General features: G+C 44.4%; 1 protein-coding gene across 1 annotated transcript; it reads right to left on the bottom strand.

Moving 5' to 3' along the window:
* Positions 1-14,483: 14,483 nt before the first annotated feature.
* Positions 14,484-15,600, bottom strand: LOC146615797 (trace amine-associated receptor 13c-like). The gene is made up of 2 exons (XM_085373798.1): positions 15,425-15,600; positions 14,484-15,300 (listed from the first exon to the last, which is right to left on the bottom strand). The coding sequence occupies exons 1-2, from the start codon at positions 15,595-15,597 to the stop codon at positions 14,484-14,486; spliced, it is 990 nt and encodes a 329-aa protein (XP_085229924.1). The 5' UTR covers positions 15,598-15,600.
* Between the last annotated feature and the right edge of the window lie 8,361 nt (positions 15,601-23,961).

Genomic DNA, 23,961 nt, shown 5'->3' with positions numbered 1-23,961 from the left:
TGCCCATGCCCATCTGAACCGGGGCCCAGTACAGCAGCGCCGCCCGGCCCCACAGAGCCCGGGACAGCCCACCCGACCCCACCACAGAGAAAACTGCACCCACCCCGTCATCTACTCATCTTCCAGACTGCATGAGACAATAGACGCCCAGGCTGAGATCTTCCTCCACCTCTCCTATATCTCCCCCTGCTGCAGAGTGAGTTCCTGAAGAGAGGAGAGCTCCTGCAAGATGTAACAACCTCCCCCACCAGTCGAAGAGCCCCCCAGGTGGCTCGATGCACTGGCGGCACCCTGCGCCAGGGCTGGGCCCCCATACACTCACCCACCCACAACTCCGGCAACACACCAACCAGGACACAAGCCCCCGAGTCCCAGCCAGGGCCCCAGCCGGAGCACCCCCACAACCCCATGTCCGTCGCGGACCCACCCCGGGGCAGCCAGGCTACCAGGTCAGTAACCCACGTCCGTTTTTAGCAAGACCATCATTTTTATAGCGGCAACCCTTCCCATGAGTGATATGGGTAGACATTTCCATCTAGCCAGATCACCTTCTACTTTCTTTAAAAGTGGGATATGGTTTAATTTAGTTAGATCTGCAAGCTTGGGAGAAACATTAATACCTAAATATTTTATATTTCCCAATTGCAGTGGTGTAGAAGAAGAATTATGGAAGGAGCGATTATTGGAAGGACTGTAGATTTTGACCAGTTAATTGAGTAATCTGTAGGGGTGCAACGATATTCGTATCGATATTGAACCGTTCGATACAGTGCTTTCGGTTCGGTACGCATATGTATCGAACAATACAACATTTGTAATTTATTTTATCAACTTTCCTTCTGACGATGCTGTCTGTGTTGAGCGCTCAGTGAATCTGCGTTCGACTACTCCGCCTAGGCTGCACTGTCGAGCGCAGATCCACTGAGCGCTCCACACAGACAGCATAGTCAGAAGGAAGAGCGCAGGGCACCTCCCCCACCCTCATTCAGATCTGGCGTTTGGAATTATTTTGGTTTTCATGTGACGTATGACCCTGAAGGTAAGCGAGTCATGGACTAAAGTAAAACAGTATGTTGGATGTGCCATGCAATGCTCAATTACATGGGTGGGAACTAGTGTGTTAGCGCAGTTAGCTCGTTAACGTGTTGGCCGTCTAGCCCCATGCACGGGGCGATCGGCGGTAGCTCGTTAACGGAGATTTGCCGTGTTGTGGTGTTAAGGTCATTTCAACGAGATTAACCTGAAAGCACTAGTGGGAACACAACGAATATGACTGCACATTTACGCCGACATCATCCTAGTGCAAAGACAAAAACAACAAGCATGCTACTAACTTTAGCCGAGTCATTTAGACAGCTGTTAGCACATGATTCTCCTTATGCTGCTGAGAATATAGCCCAGAAGAAGCGGATAGTATAGCTTTTATTTTGGAAAGAGACATTTCTCTGTAATAAACTCTCTTTTCCAAAGATGAGTGATTCCTCAATCAGATACAGGGCTTGCAATATCGCTAGCCCGACGTCCCGGAGCTAGCGATTTTTTCAGTCGGGCTACCAAAATCTATCTCTTCCCTGCCCGTTGGGCTATTGTAGGAAGGAAAAATATATGTCAATGCTTTTGCATTCTTTCAGAAATGTAGCTGGGTAATTATGTCATTGGGTGAGCCACTGTCAATATGTGACATATTGAAATCGTGTTTGAATTTGCGCTTGTTTTTTTGCTTTCACTTTGCAATCGTGCGAACTGTGTATAGAGAGCGACAGCACTGATCTGTGAGTGATGATAATTTGTGCACCAATTCCTCTGACATCGTCTTATTAATCGTTAGCTTACTATGCAAACATGACAAGTGAAATCTCCCGCAGCTTACACATGTGAGAGGTTGATCGCGCAGAGAATCGCTGAGCTTATGTGAGTGCGCGTGTAAAAGCAGCAGTATATATATTTTAGTTCTGCTGAGCCAAATAAGACAGGTCAGGGTGAAGAAGTGACAGCCAAAGAAAAGCTTACCACAAAAAACGGAGAAGTTATGACAAATCAGACTATGAGGCAAAAAGAAAGAGCAGCTTTATGGTTTCATGGACAAAATAATTTCTGTGGCTGCAATATGACGAGCTAAATAACTAGGGCTGCACATAAGTGGTCCGCAGGTGCGCATTCACTGTCAAAATAAAAAACACGCACAAGGGTTAGGGTTAAATTTAAAAACTGTACTTTTGAGTTAAAATATATATTTATAATTTTAATAAATGACAAATTAAAAAGGCATGAACATTTTTTTTGTATCGAAAAAATATCGAACCGTGACACCAAAGGATCGAACCGAACCGAACCGTGAATTTTGTGTATCGTTGCACCCCTAGTAATCTGATATTCTTGCAAAAGAGTTTAACAATTCTATCACCCCAGAGATATTGGTTTGTGAATTTTGGAGAAAAAGTAACACATCATCTGCATAAAGGCTGATCTTATGTTCCACGTTCTTGCATTTTATGCCCTTAATTACTGAATTCTGTCTAATTGCTGCTGCTAGTGGTTCAATAAAAATTGCAAACAGTGAAGGCTCAGAGAGAGAAACTCTTGTCTAAATTAGAGGCATTTTCACTATGTCCTTCGCTACAAGTGAAAAACCTGGATGTTATTTTTGACTCTGAGCTTGGTTTTATCCCACATGTTAAACATGTAACCAAAATTGGATTTTATCATCTAAAAAATATAGCCAGAGTTCGCCCTATTCTCTCTCAGGCCAACACGGAGATGCTGATGCATGCTTTTATTACCAGTCGCATTGATTACTGTAATGCCCTGCTCTCTGGTCTTCCTAAGAAGAATATTTCAACTTTACAACTTTTGCAAAACTCGGCAGCTCGTGTGCTGACGAGGACCAGAGGGCGGGCCCACATTACACTGGTTTTAGAATCGCTGCACTGGCTCCCCGTGTGTTTCAGGATCGATTTTAAAGTTCTTTTATTGGTTTTTAAATGTCTTAATGGTCTTGGGCCTTCTTATCTCTCAGATCTGCTTTTACCATACGAACCCTCGCGGACCCTGAGGTCCTCTGGTACTGGCCTTTTGATTGTCCCTAAAGTCAGGACACATACTCACGGAGAGGCAGCTTTTCAGTGGTATGGTCCTCGTCTGTGGAACAGCCTGCCGGAGGAGCTCAGGGCCGCAGAGAACGTACATGTTTTTAAGAACAGGCTCAAGACCCACCTTTCTAATTTAGCTTTCACCTAACGTTTATTTATTTTATGCTTATTTATTCTATCCTGTTATTCTATTATTAATTTAGACTTTACCTAATAATTATTGATTTTATTCTTATTCATTTTTTAATCTTCTTACTCTATTTATATTTATATTTATATTTATATTTATATTGTATCCTGTTCTTATTTATTTAATCATTTTACCCTGTATATATCCTATTGTGTCATATCTCCAGTGTTTCCTCGGAGGGCGCTCTCTGCACCGGGGCTGTGATCAACTGTGGCTGCTGGGTTTCTGGGGGTCCTCTCAGCCTGGCTGGGGGGCTCCTTGGCCTCCCTCCTGCTGTGTGCCCAGCCTGGAGGCTGCGGTCTGTGGCTCCCGGTGCAGACGGCTCCCTGTTATAGTGTTTCCTCACTTGGCTCATGCGAGCCCAGCCCAATTTTTACTCTTTAAGTGTGCGCGTGTGTGTATGTGTGTGTGTGTGTGTGGGGGGGGGGGGGGGGGGGGGGGGGGATATGTGTGTATTCACATCATTTATGTCAATGAGAGTGTGGGGAGTGAGTTGGAGGGTGGGGTGGGCTGCTTTTAACTATGTAAAGCACTTTGTGCTACATTTTTTTTGTATGAAAAGTGCTTTATAAATAAAGATTGATTGATTGATTGATTGATTGATTGATTGATTGATTGATTGATTGAAGGGGAGAGTGGGCATCCCTGCATGGTGCCCCTCAGGAGACAGAAGCTGGAGGATTTTTGGTCATTTGTTTTGTCACAAGCTGTTGGGGAATTGTATAATATTTTTAACCAGTTAATGAAAGAGGATCCAAAACCGAATTTGTGTAAAGTTGCAAATAGAAATTTCCAGTTAACTCTGTCAAATGCTTTTTCTGCATCTAAAGAGAATATTGTAGTTTCTAGGTTTTTACTGTATGAGTAGTCTATCAAATTAAGTAATCTGCGTGTATTTGTTGATGAGTGCCTACCTTTTATTAAACCAATTTGGTCAGGATGAATTAAGAGGGGGGTTATTTTCTCCAGTCTCTTTGAGAGAGCTTTGCAGATTATTTTAAGGTCTACATTTATAAGGGATATTGGACGATAGCTTGAGGGATATACAGGGTCTTTGCCTGGTTTTAGCAGGAGATTAATGTTTGCAGATTTCATATTTGATGGAAGTCTGCCCTTTTCTTTGATTCCTAACAACGTTCTGTAAAAAACTGGTGCTAGAATCGTCCAGAATTCTTTGTAGAATTCAGCAGGAAAGCCGTCTGGACCTGGGGCCTTATTATGGGGCATGCTTATCAGGCTTCCTGGAGTTCACCTGCTGTCAGTGGTGAATCCAGTGCCATTGCTTGAGTGTCTAATAATTTTGGAAGAGTTATGTTGTCTAAAAACTGATCAATTTCCTTTTTAGATGGGTTTATTTGTGGTGAATACAATCTTTTATAGAAATCCCTGAAAATGTTGTTTATTTGTTTCGGGTCATATATTGTGTTCCCAGATGGATCTTGAACAGCACCTATAGTTGTTTTTTCTTTATTTGTTTTTAGCTGGTTTGCTAGAAATTGACCGGATTTATCACCATGTTCATAATTTTGTAAGCGTAGTTTTTGTACTAAGATTTTTTTTTTTTTAATCAATTATCTCATTTAATTCTAGTTTTGTTTTGTGTATTTTGTTCAATGTTTCCTGATCTTGGTGGGACGCGTAGGCTTCTTCTAGTGATTTGATGTTTTTTTCTAATTCCTGAATATTTTTGTTTTCTTTTTTCTTTTTATGTGATGAGAAAGAAATTATTTCACCTCTCATCACTGCTTTCCCTGCTTCCCATAGAACAGAAGCTGATGTTCCGGGAGTGTCATTATAGTCTAAATATGAAGTCCACTCTTTGTTAAAATATTTAATAAAGTCTTCATCTTTAAGCAGGGATGTATTAAATCTCCAGTTTTTACTTGGCGTAGTATTATTCTTGTTCATTAGTGTTAAAGATACAGGAGCATGATCGCTGACAGCTATAGGGTGAATCTCAGTGTCTGAAATGCCACTCAGCAGTGAGCTACTGACCAAAAAATAATCCAGACAAGAGTAGGAGTGATGAATATGTGAGAAAAAAGTATATTCCTTACTGGTGGGGAGAAGGGAGCGCCATGCATCGCAAAGACCAAGGTTGCTCATATACTGTTTGATTATATTTGTGGACTGCCAATTGCGCTGAGTTCCTGCTGTATTGAGCCTATCCATTTCTTCATTTAGTCCAAGGTTGAGGTCACCTCCAAGAACAAGTGTGCTATCTCAGTGTTCAGAGAGTCCACTGAAAAAAACGTGAAAGAATGAGGGTTCATCAACATTTGGACCATACAGGCAGTGCAGAATTATTAGGCAAATGAGTATTTTGTCCACATCATCCTCTTCATGCATGTTGTCTTACTCCAAGCTGTATAGGCTCGAAAGCCTACTACCAATTAAGCATATTAGGTGATGTGCATCTCTGTAATGAGAAGGGGTGTGGTCTAATGACATCAACACCCTATATCAGGTGTGCATAATTATTAGTCCTGTCCTTTCCTTTGGCTAAATGGGTCAAAAGAAGGACTTGACAGGCTCAGAAAAGTCAAAAATAGTGAGATATCTTGCAGAGGGATGCAGCAGTCTCAAAATTGCAACGCTTCTGAAGCGTGATCATCGAACAATCAAGCGTTTCGTTCAAAATAGTCAACAGGGTCGCAAGAAGCGTGTGGAAAAACCAAGGCACAAAATAACTGCCCATGAACTGAGAAAAGTCAAGCGTGCAGCTGCCAAGATGCCACTTGCCACCAGTTTGGCCATATTTCAGAGCTGCAACATCACTGGAGTGCCCAAAAGCACAAGGTGTGCAATACTCAGAGACATGGCCAAGGTAAGACAGGCTGAAAGACGACCACCACTGAACAAGACACACAAGCTGAAACGTCAAGACTGGGCCAAGAAATATCTCAAGACTGATTTTTCTAAGGTTTTATGGACTGATGAAATGAGAGTGAGTCTTGATGGGCCAGATGGATGGGCCCGTGGCTGGATTGGTAAAGGGCAGAGAGCTCCAGTCCGACTCAGACGCCAGCAAGGTGGAGGTGGAGTACTGGTTTGGGCTGGTATCATCAAAGATGAGCTTGTGGGGCCTTTTCGGGTTGAGGATGGAGTCAAGCTCAACTCCCAGTCCTACTGCCAGTTTCTGGAAGACACCTTCTTCAAGCAGTGGTACAGGAAGAAGTCTGCATCTTTCAAGAAAAACATGATTTTCATGCAGGACAATGCTCCATCATACGTGTCCAAGTACTCCACAGCGTGGCTGGCAAGAAAGGGTATAAAAGAAGAAAAACTAATGACATGGCCACCTTGTTCACCTGATCTGGACCCCATTGAAAACCTGTGGTCCATCATCAAATGTGAGATTTACAAGGAGGGAAAACAGTACACCTCTCTGAACAGTGTCTGGGAGGCTGTGGTTGCTGCTGCACGCAATGTTGATGGTGAACAGATCAAAACACTGACAGAATCCATGGATGGCAGGCTTTTGAGTGTCCTTGCAAAGAAAGGTGGCTATATTGGTCGCTGATTTGTTTTTGTTTTGTTTTTGAATGTCAGAAATGTATATTTGTGAATGTGGAGATGTTATATTGGTTTCACTGGTAAAAATAAATAATTGAAATGGGTATATATTTGTTTTTTGTTAAGTTGCCTAATAATTATGCACAGTAATAGTCACCTGCACACACAGATATCCCCCTAAAATAGCTAAAACTAAAAACAAACTAAAAACTACTTCCAAAAACATTCAGCTTTGATATTAATGAGTTTTTTGGGTTCATTGAGAACATGGTTGTTGTTCAATAATAAAATTATTCCTCAAAAAATACAACTTGCCTAATAATTCTGCACTCCCTGTATACACTTGCAATACATAGCTTTTATCAAGTATAGATAGTTTAATGATTAAGAATCTGCCCTCTGGATCTAAAACTGTATCGAGTACTGTGAAATTTAATATTTTTACGTATTAAAATTGCTACTCCCCTTTGTCTAGAATTATAAGAAGCTGAGAACACATTAGGAAACTCAGGTGTTTTAAGTTCATTCGAACCTCTAAGAGGTCTGTGGGTCTCTTGTAAAAGGACAACATCTGCCTGTAGTTTTTTGAGTTGGTTAAATATTTTTAACCTCCTTTCTCTGGAGCCAGCTTCATTCATATTCCATGTAACAAACCTCAGTGGCCCCATAGATGTCTGTGTATAACTAGGGGTGTACGCTGTGTGTGTCGCCTAGACAGGTGGAGAGAATACATCACTTGTTCATGAATAAAGAGAAGGAGAGAGAGAAAAAATGTGTGGCGAGATGCTCCCTGAGTCCGACTATGTGTGTGCATATTTACTAATATGAGTACGCTTGGCTTAAGTGTGTGTATCCTATATGACTGCGTACGCTGTCTGACTGATGTAAATGTGCTGCCGTTGAGCGCATGATTGTGCGTGATCGTGCAGTGCGTATGTGTCGAAATAAAGGATGTTGTTTGTGGATGAGTGTGGAAGCAGGTGATCGAAGCAGTGAAAGAAATAAAGAAAGAAACCAAGGGCACGGGTGAGCAGCATAAAAACAAGAGGGGGAAAGAGAGGGAGGAAAAAAACGAGAAGGAAAAAAAACCAAACAAAAAAAACCCCGGAAATATTGGGAAGAGGACCCTGCGTCGTTCCAGGATCTCTTTGGGGAACTGGTCGTTCACGCTGAAGTCCGTTCCTTTTAATTCCCTGCCGCGGCGTTTCACCTGTTCCTTTTGTTTGAAGTGGCTGAATTTGGCCACAATAGGATGTGCTCTCCCAGCCGGCGACCTCATGGCCCACAAGCGATGCACTCTATCAAGGCGATGTTCTTTACGGTGTCCTCTGGCAGCTTCAGGTGGATTTTAATAAAGCTTTTCACCATTGCCTCAGCGTCCTCTCCGGCAGATTCTGGAATACCAGAAAACACAAGGTTGTCTCTCATGCTACGGGATTGTAGATCGATAACAGACTCTTTTATTTTTTTATTTTCTATGTTTAGCTGGGTCACGTTATCGGTAAGAGATTTGACCGACTCCCGTAGCGTGGCATTTTCGGCGGCAAGCGTTTCCACCTGCTGCTGGCTGAACTCCAGGGATTCTCGCAGAGATTTAAATTCCCGGTGTAAAATCTCCCCCAGGAACAGCCTCGCATCGAAAATGGACAATCGCTTGTCGATTGACTCCTGGATGCCTGCAATGTCTTTGTCGGCAGGCGATGTTATGCCGGGGAAGTCTGCCGGGCGACATCTCTTCGATGACGGTGTCTCAATTTTGGCCGAGGAAGATGCACTCTGTTTGATGTTCAGTAAAGAATCTGGATTCGTGATTACTAGCAAGCTTTGTTTACTGTGTAACTGAGCAGACATTACACGTAAGCCACCTCACTCCCGGGGGGGGGGGGGCGGGTCTCACTTTCGCGCTGTCTCACTGCGTGTGTGCGCAGCGTACTACATGGAACAGGTATATTAAAGCAGCATTAATGAACAATATTAGTCAGATGTTCTACATCCCCTTTCTTTAGCTTAGGACTGCATAAACGACTAACAACATCTTTAGCAATAATCCATTAACAACATATCCTAGTCCTGTGTCATTGGTAAGAACATAGTGAGACAGTCACATGTACTGTCCATTGCTTTTTTTTTTTGCTTTTTTTTTTAATGTTACAGTCCATCTCTTATGCCTTAGTGTTCATACTTGGGGTTTGGCTTGCAGACTCTCCCAAATCGTGTGATGTAAGCATCACTTGCCACGCGACAGGGGGACTGGACAGGGGCTTGTGTGAAGTGTTGTGTGCGGCTATGTGTTTGTTCTTCAGTGTGTGGCACAGGTCTTTGGATCTGCTGTGGGGAACTTGTGGTTGGTGGTTGGGCCGCGGTGTAATCATCACGGGAATCTCCGTGTTGTGGTGGCGGTTCAGAGACTGGGAGGACATGCCTGCAGTTCCGCCTGTATTCTCCACCTCCTGACTGGACAATGTACAATCTGGGCTCCTTGCAGGCTTCCTTGATGGTTCCTAAGGAGTCATGTCCATGACGCGTTTGCATCCGCACAACCTCACCTGGCATGAGGGGACGGAGGGGTCTGCTGGACTTGTCATAGTATTTCTTCTGTGCATGGCGCTTGTGAAGTAAGTTTGTTTTAACAGCTCTGTTGCTTTTGGGGCTGGGAACGAGCAGACGTTTACACACAGGTAGGGTAGTGCGCGTCTGTCTTGACATCAGCCTTTCAGCTGGAGAACCTAATGTGTGGTCTCGTGGCACATTGCGGAGATTGAGTAGGTTGAGGAAGACATCTGTTCCATCTCTCTTTGATCTCCCCATCAACTGCTTTGCACTGCGAACTGCACGTTCAGCAAGTCCATTGGCCTGCGGATAGTCTGGGCTACTTGTCACATGAACAAAGTCCCAGGCCGAAGCAAAGTCTGCAAAGCGTTGGCTAGTGAATTGGGTGCCGTTGACTGATATTACTTTGTGCGGGCAGCCATGGACGGAAAAGGGTCTTTTAAGCTTTTTAATGACAGTGTTGGCGGTTAGGTCACGAAGCAAGTCTACCTCGAACCAACCTGAGTAAGAGTCGACGACAACCAGGTGATGTTGACCATTCCACTCAAAGATGTCAATGGCGACGGTTGACCAGGGTAAGTCCGGCACTGGATGTAGCTTCAGTGGCTCTTTCTGTTGATGTGGCCTGGTGCTGTTGCACACTGGACATGCAGCTGTTTCTTGCTCTATATCTTCAGTCATTGTGGGCCAAAACACGATACCACGGGCCCTGCATTTAGTAGCTTCCGTGCCTGGGTGCCCTCTGTGGAGGATGGCAATATAATCCTTTTGCAAAGACTTGGGGATCACTGTTTTCGGGCCTTTCGTGACAATGCCATCTTCTAGGGTGAGTTCACCTCGATATGGGTGGTATTGACGAAGTTCTGTGGGCAGCTGATTTTGTCTGCAAGGCCAGCCTCTCATTATGACGCTGCTCAGTTTCTGTAGCTCTGGATCAGAGGCAGTGTGCTCCTTTAGCTGTGTCAGCCTGGAAGAAGAGATTTGTTGGATCGACATGATCTCGTAGTCAGTTGTTTCATCACTGTACTGATCTGTCGAGTTTGTGGGAGCACGGGACAAAGTGTCGGCGAGGTACATCTGCAAGCCTTTTTTGTACACCATCTGAAAGTTGTACTTCTGCAGTCTTAGCATCATGCGTTGCAGTCTGGCTGGAGCTGAATGTATTGGCTTGTTTAAGATAGTGACTAACGGCTGGTGATCAGTTTCGATTTGGATTTGCTTTCCATAGATGTAATCATTGAACTTGGAACAACCGAATACAACTGCAAGAAGCTCCTTCTCGATCTGTGCATAGCGCATTTCTGTCTGCGTCAGAGTACAAGAGGAGTAGGCAATCGGGGCGCCTTCCTGGAGGCATGCAGCCCCGAGTCTATACTGCGATGCATCACACGTTAGCGTGACGGGTTTCTGGATGTCGTAGTAGCTGAGGATGGGAGGACTGGTTAGGCTCTGTTTTAAAGCATCGAATGCATCTTGATGCTGCTTCAGCCAGCACCACTGAATGTCTTTGCACGTTAGCTCCCGAAGTGGGGCTGAGAGCTCACTGAAATCAGGAATGAACTTTCCTAGGTAATTAATCATCCCTAAGAAGCATTGGAGAGCTGTGACGTTTTCAGGTGTGGGCATCTCCTTAATTGCTTTAGTCTTTGCTGGGTCAGGCTTTAAGCCCTTGCTTGGGAAGACATGACCAACATAGCAGACTTCTTTGAGACTGAATTTGCACTTCAGGGGGTTGAGTCTCAGTTTGACTTCCCTTGCACGGTCGAGTACCTTTCTGAGATTGTGTTCATGCTCTTTCATATCTCTTCCGCCAATGATTATGTCGTCGACGATGACAGCACAGGGTTTTCCAGCAAAGATCTGCTCCATTGCACGCTGGAACACCTCGCTGGCTGAGTTTATTCCATACAGCATTCTGAGAAAACGGAATCTGCAAAACGGCGAGCTGAAAGTCGTGAGCATGGATGATTTGTGGTCAAGCGTTATCTGCCAAAAGGAGCATTTCGCATCCAGGACAGAAAAGACTTTGGAGTTAGGCATTTGGGTGGCTACCTCCTCTATAGTACGCATAGGGTGATGTGGGCGTTTTAGCGCTTTGTTTAGATCTCTTGGATCGATGCAGAGTCTGATGTCATCTGAATTTTTCTTGTGGGTCGCCACCATAGACGACACCTGTTGGCTCGGTGACAGGGGTGATCACACCCAACTCGACCATGCGGTAACCTTGTCTTGCATTGGAACTGGTATTTTGCGTGCAGGCTTTACTACTGTTGTGACTTCTGGGTCTATTTTCATGGAATAGGTAACCGGAAGTTTACCAAGTTTATCTTCGAAGAGGTCTGAATACTCTAAGAAGATCTGTTCTGAAAAGGTGCTTTCCACATCCTTGGCTACATGGTGGACTTCTTTGTTCAATGTGATTAATTGTAAGTGGAGTGAGTCTGGTAAGCCAAGTAGGGGTTGTACGTCTCGTTTCACTACGAAGAACTGCAGAGGGTATTCCTTGCCTGCAGAGTGGCATGGGAGTGTTGCTGTGCCAGCTGTTTGGATTTCCTCACCTCCATATGCCACCAGTTTAGTTTTCTGTGATGGCAGGAGTTTTTCATCTTGTCTCAGTTGTTCAAAAAGGTCAGCTGGCATGACATTACATTTGGCGCCAGTGTCCACCTTGAGCTCTAAGCGTTTTCCATTAATATGCACCGTGGTGAAAATGTCATTCTTGTATGGAAAGCAGGGATTTATAGTGTCTATATTAATTCCATTCACATAGAACATTTCCTCATCGCTGCTAGGCGCTTGCATCTCAATGTGGTTAACAGGTCTCTTTTTGAATTGCCGTGTTTGTGATGACTTGCCACATTTCTGGAAATGATTCCATTTTTGGCACTTATGGCATTGCTGGCCATATGCTGGGCATTTGTCTCTTTTTGCCTCGTGGCTGTCCCCGCAGTTGTTGCAGTTTGTGATTGCGTGAGCGAGCCTCTGTTCTGGATGTGTTGCACGCCACTCATTGCCTGTCTTTGTCTTGACTTTGTGTGGATGTTTTTTCTTTATTGTGTGATGCAAGGTATCCACCTTTGTTGCCATTTGTTTTGGAGCTGCTAGAGCTTTCGTATGTTGATCTGTCTGCTCGAATATCTGGCACATTTCAATTGCTTTGCTCAAAGTTAAGTCACTGTCGCGCAGCAGTTGCTTTCTCATGCTGTCACTATTTATGCCACAAACAAGTCTATCTCTGATGAGCTCGTCTTTAAGCTGGTCAAATCTGCAACTGCCTGCCTTATTTTTCACGTAAGACTCACTTGTTTCATCTGGCCTTTGGTTTCTGGTGTTAAACTTGTGCCTTTCCATTGTTATGTTTGTTTGGGGATTACACAGTTCCCGAAATTTGCGCTTTAGACATTCCGGGTCTTCTCTCAATTCTGCTTCGGTCACCAATCGTCTGTGTTCTCCTTCCCCCGCGTGCACCGCGGGTGCATAAATGAAGGCGCGCTCCCGCTCGATGGCTTCAGAGCCGGCCAGGTTTAGCAGGATGAACGCTCTAGTTCGAGCATCCTTATCGGAATGAGCAGCGGCTATAAATATGTCGTATTCCTGCTCGAATACACGCCACTTCTCGACGATGTTTCCACTGAACACCAATGGTTCTGGTCTATGGAATCCGTCTGACATGGTCGTTGATGCTCAATAGCCTTTGCTACGATAGCCGAGCAACGCTAGCTGGTTACTTGCTTGCTTCGTCCGCAAAGTGCTGGGAAAACTTTAGCCTTACTACTCCGTCGGCAGGGCTGTAGCACACGACCAAACCACAACTTCTGACACCATGTTTGATGTTCAGTAAAGAATCTGGATTCGTGATTACTAGCAAGCTTTGTTTACTGTGTAACTGAGCAGACATTACACGTAAGCCACCTCACTCCCGGGGGGGGGGCGGGTCTCACTTTTGCGCTGTCTCACTTTGTGCGTGCGCAGCGTACTACACGGAACAGGTATATTAAAGCAGCATTAATGAACAATATTAGTGAGATGTTCTACACCCTCTGAGCCTTCTTCATGACTAAATCTTGGAAACAGCGGTCGATGTAATCTTGGAGAACGTCTAAACTCTCCCCGATGTTCTCCAGGGTATTAGAGATGATAGGACAGATGTTGTTAGTTATATGACAATTGATTAGTATATCTGGTAATACTGAAGCTTAAAGAAACTTTGTTCAATTCTAAACTACCATTCGCTTTAATTTTCCGCCAAAGTCTCTGGCGTCTGACGTCAGTTACAGCATGAGTCGCTTACCTTGTCCATCACTTCCGTCACTTACCTCTCCCTCCGTTTTTTCAGTTTGTGTAATTCTACATGAATTAATTTGTGTGTAGCACATTTTCACTTGAACATTTATTGTAACGCAATCCCTTAATAATTCAAATTCATATTAAGAATTTCTGTCACTTTTTAAAAACTCTGCTGTCAATCACAATTTATTTCTTTCATGAAACTTATTTTATTAAATCACACATTTTGTAACTCAGACTCTCAAATTAGTGTCTTCAGAGTGTTGCTTCAACCGCACACACATACACCCACACACACACTCTGATAATTTTCAGTCACATAAAGCTGGATATTAAGACTTTTTTAGCATCTGTTAGCTGTGATGTAAAGGTACCCAGGGGGGCATTGCAATCTCTTTCTACCCCAGGTCTCAAGATACACTCCACACAGGATTCATCACACTAAAGACTGGTTTGCAGCTGCCTGGTAACAAGGCAAACTTGAAAACCTGGAATCTTCCCTCTGAGTAGCCACAGCAACATTTTGGTGATTAAAACAATCATGTCGAGGTTTTTTGTGACACTGTTTTCAACCAGTCTGACCCAGTGATAGCCAGCAACCACTCGGCAAACAGTATCAGAATGCACATTTTGTTGCTAGTGACAGGAGGTTGCCAGTGGGTTGTTAACCCTTTTCTAGGCCTCTATAATTGAAACCAGCACTATTTGACAACCAGTGTTGGGGTTATTACTCAAGAAATGTAATGTATGGCATGTTACTTGTTAAATGTCTTAAAATTAATATAGTACATTATTGATAGAGAAAGTAATTTGATATACCATTTGGTACATTAAGGAAAGATTTCTTTTTTCTACAGTATGCTGACGTCACAGGAGCCAGGCTGCAGTATCTGTAGAGTCACAATTAGTTTCACTGCTTTTCTAAACCAGGGGTAGAACATAGCATAAATCAAAGGGTTTAGACAGGAGTTAAAATAGTACAGATAGATCACAATCGATGCAGATGAGCTATTGAGCAACTCGTTTCCAAAAAGTGAAATAATGTAATATGAGCAGAAACATAATAGAAACACAAGAACAAGAACACCCAGAGTCCTGGCTGCTTTTAACTCTGATTTAGTTGCTGTTAGAGTCACTGAGAGCTGCAGTGTGACAGCTGTAACCTGAGAGCGCATGGCACGGGCCTGAGACACAGCCACCACAAACACTCTCATATACAGAACAATGATGACAGTAAGTGGAATAATAAAGGCTAAAACAAGGTCAACAAATCCTGCAATAAATTCAATGAAAATTATACATCTTCCATAGCAAGATTTATGCTTGCCTGGTTGACTTAGATCATCTATTAAAATCACATAGCTGTAGAAAACAGAGCAGAGCCAACACAGACAGACACAGAGTTTCACTCTTCCCTCTGTGATTCTGGTGGGGTAATGCAGAGGGTCACAAATAGCCACATAGCGGTCGACTGATATCAGCACCATGTTGCCCACTGAGGCAGAGGCAACGATGTAGGATACATAATTATACAATGAACATGTGAGCTGACCAAGAAACCAACACGCTGTATTTCGCAGGATTTCTCCAGGCATAAACAGAAGACCAACGAGAAAGTCAGTGACAGCCAGAGAAAGGAGCAGGATGTTAGTGGGTGTGTGGAGCTGCCTAGAAAGATAGGAAAATATAATTTTAAAAAAAAGTCAACAGAAAGAAAGTATTCAAACAGATATAACAAATCAGGTATACACTTGTAAAGCCACAGCAGCAGGTAAAAAATATGAAACTCTGCCTGAAGTGGGAGACTGCAATGATGACGAGCAGGTTGAGAGTCACAGTCAGCAGAGACATTGAGGACACAACAATATAAAGGAGCAAAACTTGAGACAGAGGAGTTGTAGGTTTCTTGCAGGAGATGTTGAAGAGTTGTGGAAAGCAGAGCTCTGCTCCATCCTGAGTATCCATCTCCACAGACCTGCAGAGAGCTCCAGCTCTGGCAGAGTTATGACTACAATTAGTAATATAACTGATCCCAACACCACATCCTCTCAACTCCTCCCCTCTTCTTTCTTTCAGTTTTTATTGGACATTGATTTCCCCCTTCCCTTCGTCTTGGCCTAAAGCTTCACTATTTTCTTCTTGTAGGCCTGCCTCTCTCTCTTTTCTAAATTCCTTTTGGATATGTTGTACTTGGGATTCTTTTACTGTATCCTAATCTCTCTCTCTCTGTTCATTCTAGGTCAGAAATGGAAGTCTCAATTATTGAATTCACTCAACTTGTCAATCAGTAGGCCCACAAAACCCCTATACAGGATGTTGATTTCAGCTCGCTGATTTAAAAAAAAAAAGAAGGTCCTAATCCCTGATCCTATGAGTCTTGCCCAGTGGACAATGCAGGATTCTGATGCTGATGTGGGTGAGGGGACTCACCCAGTACTGGCTACCTCAAAATCAGCCAGGTGTTTTCCATAATAACCCTGACAAGACGTAACCTGAGTAGCTTATTATTTCTGGTATAATTTTAGTAGCTTTGAAGGAAGGGTAACCTGTGTGAGCTATTTGCACTAATAAAAAATAATCCTCATTGTTACAGCAATAAAGGATGAATGCGGAAACATACTTACCACCCCAAATTATATTAATATTCAGTTCAGTCATTTTATGAAAATTTGTATACTTCTGAAGCTTGTAATGCAGCCTTAGTGGAAGATTTTTTTTTTTTGTAATTTGGCTATGCACACTCTTATTTGGATAAATCCAAATTGAAGAATGACATTATGCCATCAGAAATAAATGAGTGTGGTGAGGCATGGTCAGCGGTGTCGTGCGGACGCACCTGCACAGCATCCGCTATGAGAGAGTTGTGGTGTGACGTTATGTTCGATTGGCAGCTTGTGTGCTGCAGTCGGAATGACTAACAATGGCTCTGATTAACGATTTCTTGTCATGGTCCTGGGCCATGTTGGCCCAGTGTTCTTAGTTTTCTTGTATGTTTGTATTTTGTTCCTTATTTAGGCCATGTTTTCTGAGTTGCCCTGTTGTGTTGTTCCCTAAGTGTTTTCCCTTCATGGCTTTTACCCCCTGTGTGCCCCTCTGTGTATCTGTGAGCCCTCGTCTCTCCTTATGTTTTATTCCATGTTTCCCCTGCCCATTATGTCCAAGTTCTCCCCGTGCTCTCTCTCCCCCCCCCTGTGTGCCCTGTGTATTTATGAGCCCTCGTCTCCCTTTGTGGTTGTTTCATGTTTCCCCAGCCCGTTATGTCTGTGTTTTCCCCGTGCTCTCTCTCCTCCTGTCTGAACCTCTGTGCACTTCCTGTTTACTTTGTGACTCTCACGCCCGTACGTGTCATGTTCAGTTCACCCCGCCCTGTCTCGTTATGATTATCAGTGTCACCTGTGTTCCCCGTGTGTTCCCACTTTCCTCGTTAACCCTCTGTGTATTTCTGTCTGCGTCTCCCTCTGTTCGGCGTGACGTCGTCCCTCATGCTGTGTGTGGATCTCCCTGTGTGTTCTTAGTTTATGGTTTCCCAGTTTAGTCTAGTTTGTATGTTTGTTCTACCAGCAAATAAAGCTGTGTTTTGAGTTCACCTCCCCGAGTCTGTGAGTCCTGCATTTTGGGTCCAACTCCTGCCTGCCGCACAGCGATTCATGACATTTCTGGAGCGGTGGAGGAGTGACCATTCTAGGTCAGAAATGGAAGTCTCAGTTATTTAATTGACTCAACTTGTCAATCTGTAGGCCCACAAAACCCCTATACAGGAAGTTGATTTCAGCTCGCTGATTTAAAAAAAAGTCCTAATCCCTGATCCTATGAGTCTTCCCCAGTGGATAATGTAGGATTCTGGCACTGATGTGGTTGAGGGGACTCGCCCAGTACTGACTACCTCTAAATCAGCCAGGTGTTTTTCATGCTAACCCTGATAAGACGTAACTTGAGTATCCCATCAGTCTCACCTGTTAACCTGTTATTTAACATGGCACTTGTTATTTCTGGTATTATTTTAGTAGCTTGGAAGACGGGGTAACCTGTGAGAGGTATTTGCACTAATAAAAATAATCCTGGATTTCTACCTTTACTGCTTCACTAAAGGTCAAAAAGTGAATGTCCACAATTTAGGCTTGAATTGCAGGAAATTTTATTAATGGAATTCAGCAACACAATAGCATAATAAAATAATGAAAATCACAAAAAATATTGAAATCAATTATACTTTACTAATCTAACTAAGAATCTGTAAGTTTATTTTTATTTTTGGGGAGGAGAGGTTGAAGGAGGGATGAGCACAGCCAGGCCTAGAGAGACACTCAGCTGGGCATTCAAGTTGTTGACATTTAATCATCCGATGTCCACTCACACCTTATCTCTGTCTATCTACCTGACTTACATGATTTAAAACAGGTTTAACCTTTTAAACTTTAAAATCAGTTCTTTACACTACATTTGTTACTCTTAACATTAAGAGTTCACATTTAAATCACATTTAAACGTTCACTCACGTATAGATAAAATTCACATCAAGCTTCATTCAGTCTGTGTAATTCTTTTGTTTTTTTTTGTTTTTTTTGTGTGTGTTTTTTGCCTTTCCCGTTTGGCTCTTTTGCCATCAGAATTAGTGTCTAAAGGCGAAGAAAGATGCCCAACGGATTTACTTTACCAAATGGACCATCCAGGCCTTGCCGTAATGGTCTATTTGATTCACCTTTTATTGTTTATTTTATTTTTTTTATTTTCACTTGCTAGATACGGGACAGACTTGAATGAGGTTTTAGATACGGGCGGCATCGTGGTGGGGGGCGGCATCACGGGCATCGGCAAAAAAAAATAAAAAATGCTCGTACTCATGCTGCCCCGACGTCAGCCAGCACATATTGGGAATGGCATAGGCACCAATCAGTTCTCAATCGCCCTTACTCCCATTTCTTGGGAGTAAGGGCACATAGAGCACATTTCATTTATAATGTTGTAAATCCAAGCCCATTATGCAGGGGCGATTTTAGCCCATTTTTGGGGGTGCTGAAGCACCCCCAAAATGAATCAACGCACCCCCAAAGATTTCTTGCTTTTTTTTTTCACAATATTTGCTGTTTGTGTGACACACTACTAAAATTATAAAAAGATTACAGTACTTGGTTGAAACGTAACATTTCAACAACAAAAGTATAGATACCCCCTTCCCAAAATGGTTTGTTCCAGCTCGCCTCTCCCCAGCTCTGGCTCTAGCACTCTTGCTGCTACTGTGATCCACACAGAAATGTGGTCACAATTGTGAGTTAAGTGTCGTGATATATAGAGATTATTATGCATGTATTATTTTGCTGGTTTATTGGTGTAATTTAAAGCCACAATGTCATGTAAGTTCCCTGTTGCCAGGAGAGTGTATAACACTTTGGACAGTAGGGGGAGGCAGCGTGCTTTGGGAACTGAGTCGGGTGCATAGCTGCCGTAAGTTTTCCATTCTGGCAAGACTGACCAGGCGAACGGCAGCGTGTCTCCTGTGTTCACTTTCTCTCCTGTTTTACAGGTCAGTAATGTGGTCAAAAACATAAAGAAATACACAGTTGGACACTGTGATACTTAAACTGTCATGATCCTGGGTCCTTTTGACCCAGCGTTTTGTGTTTTCTCTTCGCGATTTTGGTTCTGTTCTCCTCTAATTGGTGTTTACCCTGTTCCCCCCCGTGTGTTCCTGTTTTATTGTGAAGGTCTGCGTCTTATGTGAGTGTTTTCAGTTTGCCTCCCTGGTCTCGTCATGTTAATCACTCCCAGCTGTGTCTCCCACCTGTGTGTAATCTCCCTGTGTTCTGAGTGTATTTAAGTTGTATTTTCTGTCTTAGTAATCGCTGGTTCGTCTGTGTTGTTTCCCCTCGGTCTCCCCGTATGTATTTCTCCGGACCTCCCTGCATGTATTTCTCCGGACCTCCCTGCATCCTCATTCTGGTTTGTCTTATTAGTTTACCCAGTTTAGGTTTCCGGTTTCATGTTTTGTCGCCACCACTGTTTGTACTTACACCCCTGTAAATAAACACTCACCTGCACCAGAGCTGCTGCCTTTTGGGTCCTTTACTACATTCCACACGGCTTGCCCCGGCAATCCGTGACAAACTTTCATGACATAAGACGGGTCTGTGATATGTGATGTATTATACTGTCGCTATGTGAGCTACTTTAGCTCTGTAGGATGTTATAGCTAGGCTATATGCCTGGGTAACGCTAGCAAGCTGTTGCAACTGCGTATAATACTCCATATAATAATAAGAAGCACCAACCCAGTTGGGTTTACAGTTCCTGATAAACTTGTAGCTTTGTGTTCATGACAAATGTTTTGTATAACGTGTGTGTAAAGTGTTCTGAGCCCGCCTGAAGTCATGTGTAAACTTGCTGTTTCAGTGTTAGAATCTAACTGGTCTGAAAAAGACATATGAAGCGAGAGCGCTAATAAGAGTACGGCCAACAAAAATGCTGGCAAGGAAAGTAGTGCAGTAATGTTGAAAGTAGAGTTTCCTTTCTATGATAAGACACTACCATGATGATGTGAATTATATTGTTTATCTCATTTATGGGAAAAGAGGTGTAGTTGCCATTTGTTTCTGTCATGGTCTCCGTGCCTGCCTGGTCGGCCCCACAAGGCTACAATTGCTGTTTCTGTTCTCTCCCTCTCTGCCTGGGCGGAGCTCACTGTGGGCTCCCGCCCTTGGCCCACACACACACCTGACAACACTCACCCATCATCACCGGGAGCACTATTTGAGGCTGGAACACAGATCCTCTCGTCGCTGGATGATTGTACCCCTAACGTTAGTGTTCTCACAGCTCTTGTGCTTCATATTCGTGATTTGTGATTAGTTGGTGACCTGCCTTCTCGTCTGCCTCAGATCTTCCCCCCCCGGACCTGCGACCTCCCTGCTGCGGGAACGTGTGTGAGTGTGAGCGAAGAAGACGTGAGCGAGTTACCCTGTGATTCCCCCGGAGTTTTGGATCCCTTCACTGTACATATATTGCACTGGCACTGTTACCCTGTGATTCCCCCGGAGTTTTGGATCCCTTCACTGTACATATATTGCACTGGCACTGTAAATAAACTACACCTTGGAGATACCTTACCGCTCTGCGTTTGAATCCCTGTACCAGATCGTGACAGTTTCATTCATTTAAACCCTTTGTTGTTTTATGCCAGTAGTGTGGACTAATATTGAAATGTACTGGTAGAAAACAAGCCATGTGAGGGAATGAGCAGTTATTGTGAAATTGAGTTAACAAAAGAGTGGAGCAGATATGCTTGTGTTGTATGAATAAATTCTGGCAAGACTGACCAGGCGAACAGCAGCGTGTCTCCTGTGTTCACTTTCTCTCCTGTTTTACAGGATCGTAATCTGGCTACGCGCCCATCATAGTGGGGCCTGTAACAGATTTCTGGGGGCTAACGGCTGATGAAGCATACGACATTGCAACTCACCTTGACCCGGTGGCTGAACTGGACTCAGAAAGGCTAAACAAGGACGATGAGGAAGGTTGCATTGAGTACATCACTGCTTATATGAACAGCTCCACACTCCTACAGCTAGAGGATGAGGGCTTGGTCATGTTGTTATGTTTACAAGACACTATTGACTTGGTTATTACTAACCGGGATAAGGGTAGACCACCCCCCAAAGATCTGGCTAGTGGTGAAGGGACGCCTGTGATGCCACCAGCCAGTGATAACATTAATGGCAAACATATATCTCCCATGGGTGGCTACGCTCCCGAAGTGGCAACCCCCAACTTTGACATACACCAACTGCTCACAGATTCAGGGGAGGGGCAGAACAAATCTCACAGACACAGCATCAACGCACCTGACCCAGAGGGACCACAGTGTAGGACGGGTAGCTGCGGTCACATCAGCGGGCCTCGTGCCACTAACTCACCACCAACTGACATCAGACATCCACTGATTCCCCAGCAACACCACATGGCTGCGGGAGCACTGCCTGCCCCAGCCCACGAGAGTGTGATTGCCCTTCGCGACCTGCCCCTGTTACAGAGGAAGGAATTCAAAATACATGGTGGGCAAATAACTGATACTGCATCGGACATTAGTTTTAACAGTATCTGCAAACAGATTGATGACGGTCGCTGCCGCCGGAAGAGAGAGAGCGTCGCTTTCGTGCACGCGCGTGTTTTTATTGCAGGTCAACAGAACATTTAATCGCAGCATGTCCTAAGAGAGGAAAAGGGCCAGCCCGCCAGTAGATTCGGGGATACGGGTGGGCGGTTCTCATAGTGATGATAAACCCCGTTTGCTTCTCACAGTCAGTTTAGTTATCAGCCGTGCCACGCACTCCTTTCAGGCCCTGGTCGACTCCGGTTCAGAGCAAAACCTAATCAGTTTTGACCATGCCACACGGTTAGGATTGCACCTTGTGCCTTTAGACCCGCCTATTTCAGCGAGAGCACTTGATAACCAGGTTTTTGCACAAATAACTCACCACACAGAGCCAGTGACTGTAATCACTTCAGGAAATCATAGGGAGGAGCTCACTTTCTTTGCCCTCTCATCGCCTGACACTCCCCTCACATTCGGCTAGCCTTGGTTAAAGCTACACAATCCACACTTGGATTGGTCTGGACAGAAGATAATAAGCTGGAGTGTATTCTGCCATTCTAATTGTTTGATGTCGGCGTGTCCCCCGGGCCCTGAGGAGCCCTATGCGTTGGAAGAAACAACCCCCGATCTCACTGGTGTGCCCATTGAATATCACGATTTCAAAGAGATTTTTAGTAAGAGTAAGGCACAATCTTTGCCGCCTCACAGACCCTATGACTGTGCCATAGACCTTCTCCCCGGTGCTCCTTTGCCCTCCAGGCGATTATACAACATATCTAAACCAGAACATGTTGCTATGGAGAAGTACATCAGAGAGTCACTTGCTGCTGGAATAATTCGACCGTCGTCTTCATCTGTTGCAGCTGGATTCTTCTTTGTGGGTAAGAAGGGCGGGTTGCTACGACCATGTATTGATTTCCGTGGCCTCAATGACATAACTATAAAGAATAAATACCCATTGCCACTCATCAGTTCTGTGTCAGAGTCCCTGCAAGGCGCCACTATCTTCACAAAGCTGGATATTCGTAATGCTTATCATTTGGTACGCATTAGGCAAGGAGATGAGTGGAAGACGGCCTTTAACTGGGCCACTTCGAATACTTGGTCATGCCCTTTGGACTAACGAACGCCCCAGCCGTAATTCAAGCGTTGGTGAATGATATTCTCAGGGACTTTCTGAACAGATTTGTGTTCGTATATCTGGATGACATACTCGTCTTTTCCAGATCACTCCAGGAACATCACGCTCATGTCCGTGCTGTCATCCAGCGCTTATTGGAGAACAAACTGTACAGGAAAGCAGAAAAGTGTGAGTTTCATGCATCGTCAGTTTCTTTTCTTGGTTATATCTTAGCAGGGGGGCAGCTGAAGACTGATCCAGCAAAGGTCAAGGCAGTCACAGAGTGGCCGGTACCCACATCCCGTAAGCTTCTCCAAAGGTTCCTGGGCTTTGCCAACTTCTACAGGCGATTCGTCAGGAACTACAGTCAGGTAGCTGCACCTCTAACACGCCTCACGTCTACCAAGCACCCATTCACATGGTCTGCCGAAGCCGACAAAGCTTTCAACAAGCTAAAACAACTGTTTGCAACAGCTCCTGTGCTAATTCAGTCCAACACCAGCAAGCCCTTCATTGTAGAGGTAGACGCATCAGATGTTGGAGTGGGGGCAGTGTTGTCTCAACATACTAGTCCATCAGCAAAGTTACAACCCTGCGCTTTCTTCTCTCGTCGCTTGTCTCCGGCAGAGAGAAATTACGATGTTGGGGACCGTGAGCTGCTTGCTGTGAAACTGCCATTGGAGGAGTGGCATCAGCTGCTGGAGGGGGCTGAGCACCCATTCATAGTCTGGACAGACCATAAAAACTTAACATACCTACGGAATGCAAAGAGACTAAATACACGCCAAGCCCGTTGGTCACTGTTTTTTGCCCGTTTCAACTTTTCTATCTCATATCGCCCAGGTACCCGGAATGTTAAGCCAGATGCTCTCTCCCGCCAGTTCGAATCTGCCTCGGAGCAGTCAGAAGTACCCTCTATACTCCCTGCCAGCTGTCGTGTCGGGGCTGTCACATGGGAAGTAGACTCCGTCATTCAGCGGGCTCTACAAGCAGAACCTGATCCTGGCACCGGTCCAGCTAACAAGCGCTATGTACCCACAGCAGCCCGCTCCAAGGTTTTGGAATGGGTTCACACGGCCAAGTTCACAGGTCACCCGGGCCGAGGTAGGACAGCTACGCTACT

Source organism: Diplotaxodon limnothrissa, linkage group LG16 (assembly GCF_057381915.1).
Source record: "Diplotaxodon limnothrissa isolate DT_005_m linkage group LG16, D_limnothrissa_male_GT1.1, whole genome shotgun sequence".
NCBI classification, from domain to species: Eukaryota; Metazoa; Chordata; class Actinopteri; order Cichliformes; family Cichlidae; genus Diplotaxodon; species Diplotaxodon limnothrissa.
This window is presented reverse-complemented; position numbering and strand designations above follow the sequence as displayed.

What these genes read in the sequence shown, in the direction of transcription:
- LOC146615797 (XM_085373798.1), bottom strand. Translation starts at nt 15,597, where the DNA reads ATGGATACTCAGGATGGAGCAGAGCTCTGCTTTCCACAACTCTTCAAC. An exon ending in ATTGCAGTCTCCCACTTCAG is followed by an intron (nt 15,301 to 15,424) that starts GCAGAGTTTCAT and finishes CTATCTTTCTAG; the next exon opens with GCAGCTCCACACACCCACTA.